Source organism: Vipera berus (genome assembly GCF_964194415.1).
Source record: "Vipera berus genome assembly, chromosome: 6".
In the NCBI taxonomy this organism is placed as follows: domain Eukaryota; kingdom Metazoa; phylum Chordata; class Lepidosauria; order Squamata; family Viperidae; genus Vipera; species Vipera berus.
Window position 1 is genome coordinate 81,522,759 of NC_138208.1, and position 7,089 is coordinate 81,529,847.

Below are 7,089 nucleotides of genomic sequence, written 5' to 3' on the forward strand. Positions count from 1 at the left end.
TCAATTAAATTCTGGAAAGCGCCTTAACATCGGCCAAAACAAATCTGTAGAAAATGTCTTTCAAATATTTGCCATTACTTTTCAAAAGTAGACAGTTGCACTTCAAGTTTCCAGATTGAAACAGGCTCTAGGTTTTTCACTAGCTGAAGTGTATTTAAAATTTACCTTTTAGTTAGATTTGAAGAGCTGACGAGGTATGGAGATTTAAATAAAAGTCACTGCCTGGGGGCGCCATTGTTTTGAATAATAATGTTAAATCATGGTAATTAATGCTACTTACGTGAGATTTTGAAAAGCTCCCAGTAGATGGACTTCGTTCCCGTTCAGATGTAGCAACACTGAACCTGTAGTAGCCTACACCCCTAAGAAGGTTTGAGGAATTCAAGTTCTTGCATCTTTGCCTCTTTTAGGGTACAGCCCATTGTGCTCAACGGTTAAGACCCTGAACTTGTCAGCTGGAAAGCTGATAGCGCAGGTTTGAGACCCGAGCACCACACAACGGAGCAAGTTCCCATCCTCGCCCTGGCTCCTGCCAACCTAGCAGTTGTAAATGCGAATATGTAGACACCATTTTGATGGGAAGGTGACAGCACTCCATGACATCATGTCCATGGAAATGACTTGGGATAGCACTGGCTCAGTGGCCTTGAAACAAAGATAAGCCCCACCCCCTAAATTTGGTTACAACTAGCAGAGTAAAATCCACGGGTGCTTCTTTACCTTGTTGAGAATGCTATTTTATTTTACTTTATTTTATTTATTTTAATCCCATTTATATCCCGCCCTTCTCCGAAGACTCAGGGCGGCTTACAATCTAAGCACAAATCAAATGTGCTTAGCAATAGCCTTCATTCTATGTATATGCCTGCTTATTAGGGCTTTCGCCCCCCCGAAGCGGCATTATTACAAAGTCAGCTTAATTGCCCCCAACAATCTGGGTCCTCATTTTACCTACCTCGGAAGGATGGAAGGCTGAGTCAACCTTGAGCCTGGTGGGATGCGAATCTGCACTAATTGCAGGCAGCTGGTGTTACTTAAGGAGGCATTAGCCCACTGCTCCACCAAGGCTATCCTCAAGAGCCAAACTTGTTATCCTTGTTATCACTTCACATAGAGAATTTGAGCTATTGACCAATCATATAGAGCTTCTAGAAGGTGGCATATAATTCTGTGCCTACAGATGTTTAATTTGGGCAAGTCTCCTATCCCAATCATCCTAGCTAATGTAGAAATAAAATGTTGCTTTCTGAAAGAGGTGGAGCCTTTTGTCTTGGGGAGAGGGGGGGGGAGCCTTGTCCTGTAACAAAAGGTTTGGAATTGCACTCCGATAACACTTAAGCTGATTGTGATGCTCACATAGAAGCAGATTTCCAGTTAAATCTTTTTGGCAGTGCAAACATTGATGTGGACTTTATTACAAAACATATTTTAACGTTTTGTAATTTATTAAATTGGGCTATTGTATTTAATATTTTTTAATTTTTATATATTGTATTTTATTGTATTGCCCGGTACACCGCCCTGAGTCCTTCGGGAGAAGGGCGGTATAAAAATTAAATTAAATTAAATAAATAAATAAATAAATTTCCCATAAGAATTGACAGCAGCTCTTTTACCAGTAGTGATGATGGTGGGGAGCGAATCACTGACCTTTTTTAAATATTTTATTTTATTCATAGTCTCCCTGATGTGTGGGTAAATGAAAGTGAAAGGCATCAATTAAAAACTAAAGTAGTTCATTTATCAAAACTACCAAAAGATACTGCTTTGCTTCTGGACCCAAACATTTACAGGTAAATCTGCGCATTTCTGGATGTTCTCTTTGCTCAATGTGACTTGATGCCTTGCGTAACTTTTTGAAGCTGTACCAGAGCTGCTATCGGTGCAAGTAGCCAAAATAGTCGGTACTGTTCCTCCTTGATAATTCACCTTCACTAATATTTTTGGCAGATGTTAGAGGGGGAAAAAAACATTTCGTCATTATTTACAGCATTCAGAAGTTAATTTTTCAAGGCCTGAGGTCACATGACTGCTTTTGAACTTAACCTCTGGCTGGTAAATATGTGTATTTACCAAGTGTATTTTACTTTTTTGTGCTTGGTGTACAGAAAGTCTAGTAAAGGAGGTACATTCAGTGGAATCCTGAAAGATCACTTCTCTTAAGATCACATGCTGGTTTGTATACCAATTTTTTTAAAGTCCAAATTTGTCTTTTTTAAAAAAAAATAAAAAAATAAATCACATTCTGTTCAGCCTGTAATACATAATAGTATTACTTTAAGATCTTAGTGCTCCGTGCAGTTGAAACAAATTAAATGCCTTTTTTTTCTTTTCATTTTGGGGTTAGTATGGGGACATATCATAATTTACTTTTGAACTTTACTATACAGTTAGATTCTTTCTTTTTTTCATAAATATGGTTCTGTGAAAACACTGTAAATGTCCATTCCGAAGTTGCATTTCCAAAAGGCAACTGAACTTCCTTGGTTTTTCTTTTTTTTCCCCTTGAAAGCATTTCGCTTCTCATCCAAGAAGCTTCTTCAGTTCAACTTCAGAGATGTTGGATGAGAAGTGAAAGGTTTTCAAGGAAACCCCCCCCCCCAAGAAAGTCCAGTTGCCTTTCGGCAAAGCATCTTTGGAACAACTATGACCTGGATGATTGAGACTTTCCATAGACACTATAAGTGTCCATAACTATATCTTCTGTACTTTTTTCCTCCAAAGGTAACCTGAAAAGAACTGATTTATGATTTATCATCAAAGATATAACTAATGTTTTGCTGCCATTGGGTCTTCTAAATGTTAGAAGTTCCAGGTTCTAGAGCAGGGGTCTTCAAACTTGGCCCTTCTAGGACTTGTGGACTTCAACTCCCAGAATTCCTCAGCCAGGCACGCTGGCTGAGGAATTCTGGGAGTTGAATTCCACAAGTCTTAAACGGGCCAAGTTTGAAGACCCCTGTTCTAGTGCCTAACAAGTGCTGTTACCGGTAGTCCTTGACTTAACAATCATTCATTTAGCAACCATTTGACTGTAGAATAGCATTGAAAAAAAGTGACCGGTTCTTTTATTTACAACCATCGCAGCATCTCCATGGTCACTTGACCAAAATTCAGGCACTTGGCAACTGGCATGTATTTTTATCAGTTGCAGGGTCCTGGGGTCACATAAACACCATTTGTGACCTTACCGTTCAGCTTCCAACAAGCAAAGTCAACAGGGAAGCCAGATTTGCTTTACAACCATGTGATTCATTGATTTGAATCACATGGTTGCTTTACAGATTTGCTTTACAACCATGTGACTGCATGTGACGGCCAGATTTGCTTTACAACCATGTGACTGCAGTGATTTGCTTAGCAACCATGGCAAAAAAGCTTGTAAAATCAGCTGCAATTCACTTAGCAACCACCTTGCTTAGCAACAAAAAATTCTAGTCCAAATTCCGGTTGTAAGTCAAGGACTATCTCAGGTTGCAGAGATAGGAGAGACATGGGCACAAAACACTGTGGAATTGTTGTTAAAGTGAATGGAGGCTAATCATCCTCATCATGATTAGTGTTTATAGAAATGTATACTATAGGCTCATCTGAGTCTTAGAAACTTTCTAAGCTTACCTTTTACTTCTCATAGCTGAGATTAATCCTTTTAAATTTTGTCTTGGGAAAACATATGCTGTTAAAAATATTATTTAACAGAAGTGATCATAATGGCTAAATTTGCAATGTTAATTATAAAGCAGCTATGTGGCCCTTAACATTTTCTTGGGCCTTCAATTACATACAGTGCAATAACATAAAGTCGTTATTCAGACCTGGCACCACTTTCGGAAATCTTCTCATTTTTAGACCGTTTCTTAATTAAATATATGAAGCTTTGAGGATATACACAAAAGACTTTTTGGCAATTGCAGACTTGGTCAGAGGTATGGTGGGAACAAGGCAGATGCTCCCATCAGAAATAATGGAAAATATTGTGATGAATACAGTTTTGAAACTTCATACCAGCCTTAGCCTCAGTGTGAGAAAGATGAAAAGCTTAATTAATCTTTTTTTCCTTTTCTTTTCTTTTTATGAAGTGAGCGATGTGAGTCTGCTTTTGATTATTACGAATATTTTCTGTTGGGTCCTTGACCCTCTTTTCTGAAAGATAATACCGCGTAGTTACAATTCATATCGGTATCTGAAGAATAAACAGAAATATGGCATTCCTTCGGCTTCCCGATGTTTTGAATACTTAACTTTTTCCCACTGACTTCAACCTGGTTGTCTCCTCAGAAAACACACCAGCCTCTTTCCTGACAGTAGAAGTATTTTTCCGTAATGCCGTCTTAATTCCCAACAGGGAGAGCCTGTTAACCAGGGCAAGTTAAACTTCCTTGAGAAGCCACCAACGCTTGTGTTTCCTTTTCCTTCTAGAACAATGCCACAGAAGAGATTGAAGAGGTAAAAGTCGACTTGCTGGGGGCACTGACCATGGAATTAGAATTGCACATTCCTTGAGTCCTTTACCTTCATCCACTGACACACACACACAAACACACACACAAGGCACACCCATCCCCTCTGTGCCCAACTGCTGCCAGCCTATGATTGGTCTAACCATTCTGTGAATGAAGTTGAAGCATCTATGGAATATATTATATATAAATGTCTAACATACCTTAATGGACGGTACAGTAAGAGGTGAAGCAAAAGCTTCTCTAGCATGCATCACCAATGTTTTTTTCTTTTTTGAAACTTGTATTGGATGAACTGGCAATCGCTGAATTGCCAGGTGAAAAATCATCCTGGCCGTTGTTAAACTCACGTTTTAACTTTTTTTTTTTGTAAGCGAACTCTTGAAATCACATCAATGATAAGCAACAGCTAGAGCAGGGGTAGGCAACCTTGGCTCTTTTATGACTCGTGGACTTCAACTCCCAGAATTCCTGAGCCAGCCATGCTGAGGGGAAAGGGAGAGGTTTCCAAGCTGAGCCATGCTGGCTCAGGAATTCTGGGAGTTGAAGTCCACGAGTCATAAAAGAGCCAAGGTTGCCTACCCCTGAGCTAAAAAGAATTCTTGGTGAAGCGTATCCATTGTCACTTTAGTGAACTTGTGTCCAATCACATAACCTTAAGTGGTGGTATCATGTTAAAGCAAAATGGTGGTGGCATACTTTGATTTTTTAGCAGAATATATATATATATATATTCAGGGGAGGTTGATCAGTGTTACGTGTTGCTGTATATCCAATCCTCTTCATAAGATATTACGGTATATTAATCAGACTATAATAATATCTATAAAAAAAGAAAAGAAACAACCTTGGTTTTATATTCTATTTGGCTTTTAAAACTCCAGCTGGCTTTTAAAGATTATATTGTCTCCCTTTCCCTTCTTTTGGCCTAAATGTTTCTGTTTGTCCAAAAAAAAAAAAGAAAAGTATTTTTTAAAAAGAAGCATTTAAAAATACAATCGTTTACGCACCAAAGTTGGCTATGAAAAGAAATTGCTTCCTCACTTTATTAAACAAGGAATTATGGATTTTTTTTTAACCCTACAGGAATAGAAAACTTGTGTATCTTGTTTGTCTTGTATTGAGACAAAAAAAAAGTTGCATATAGAGACTGGGATGTTGCTTGTAAATAGTTTTGCAGATTTGTAATATATTTTTATATCACAAAATGTAGATGTTTTTTCCTAGAGGCATGGAAGTTAAAATGTATATATTATGGTAGAAATAATATTGAAGGATATTGTATCTCATTAGCGCTGCCAGAATTTGTTTAAAAGCAAGCACCTTTCTTAACAATAATATGTCCTTTGGATTTCTAAGAGACTCTATACTACTGTTATAAGAACAAAACATATTAAATATCCTTTCAGAAATCTTTGAAGGATACATAATATCCATAGAAGATTTACAGCACCTCACTGCTGAACATGGATATGGAATCAATCTTTTTCCTTGCTTGTTGGAAGGAACAAATGTAAAATAAATGACTTAATAAGGTGGCTATATGCAGTCAAACTGCATGATTAACCCTCCCTGTTTAGGAGGATTTTTTTAATTTTAATTTTATTGTTTATTGTTTTTTTGCATTACTACAGCAACGTTTTTACACTGTTTTTTTTTTAATTAAACAGCAAATAAATTCATGAAAGTCTAAAGTTTTGGGGGATGGAAGTTGGGGTGTTTCCCCCCCCCCCCAAATTGTATAAGGGGAGCTGCCTTAATGAAGGTAAAATGTTTGTTTGGTTCCTGGTGGATTTAGAATGTTTTCACAAACATTTAAATTTTATTATTGTGCAGATCACAAAAGCACTGCTGACATGGAACGGTTCTGGAATACTGTAGTTGTTTGACAATGGTATTTCATAAAGATCTGTGGCAATGTAACTATTTAAAAAAGATGCCGTTTGTTTTGTCTTTTGTTTTTAATTTTGCTTAAGCACTTCAGTTACTGCTTTATCTTCATTAAATGGTCATTTAGTTGCTTGGGTTCTCTTTCTTTAAGAAGTATAACATTGCCAAATAGGTGTTTTCAGATATAGTTTGTACTTGTATTTTTTTTTAACTCTTATTGTTTCATGAATCTCTTGTATGCCATTCATAATTGACAGATGATTGTAGACTTTGCTGGAGTATTTTTTCTAATAAAAGAAAGCAAATGCAGCTACGTTTTAAGATTCCGAATGTCCTTTATTGGCTATTGAAAACACTGGAGCACACTGTTTAAATAATGTAATTATTTTTCTGTTCAAATAAAAGTAGAATTTATAGATTATTTGTATTATAAAGCAAGATTTAAAAACCTATTTATCCAAGGAAAACCTGCATTTTTCCCCCCAGATCTGTCCCATTGCTGACTTCAGTTTAAAATGGATAGTCCAGAATGGGCTACCAACCACACCCATATGGGTAACATAAAGAGCGAGTGGAAAAAGCATAATCAATGACAATCCATTTGTGTTTAAGTTTTGTGTATTTAAAGTAAGATGCAGTCTCTCTAGAGGAGGGATGGGCAACTATGGCCCCTTTTACCACCTATGAACTTCAACTCCCAGGATCCCTGAGCCAGGAAAATCCCCAGAAGGGTGAAGAGCCC

General features: G+C 37.3%; 1 protein-coding gene across 4 annotated transcripts in view; it reads left to right on the forward strand.

Moving 5' to 3' along the window:
• Positions 1–6,656, forward strand: part of AEBP2 (AE binding protein 2) — a 48,291-nt gene extending 41,635 nt beyond the window's left edge. For 2 of the 4 annotated variants that reach the window (XM_081331235.1, XM_081331237.1), the window contains 3 exons: positions 1,680–1,793; positions 2,109–2,175; positions 4,417–6,656. In XM_081331235.1, the coding sequence (XP_081187361.1) occupies positions 1,680–1,793; positions 2,109–2,163 (169 nt within the window). In that variant the 3' untranslated portion in view covers positions 2,164–2,175; positions 4,417–6,656. The remainder of the gene's footprint in view (positions 1–1,679; positions 1,794–2,108; positions 2,176–4,416) is intronic. The other 2 variants (XM_081331236.1, XM_081331238.1) reach the window with 1 other exon arrangement.
• Positions 6,657–7,089: the final 433 nt, after the last annotated feature.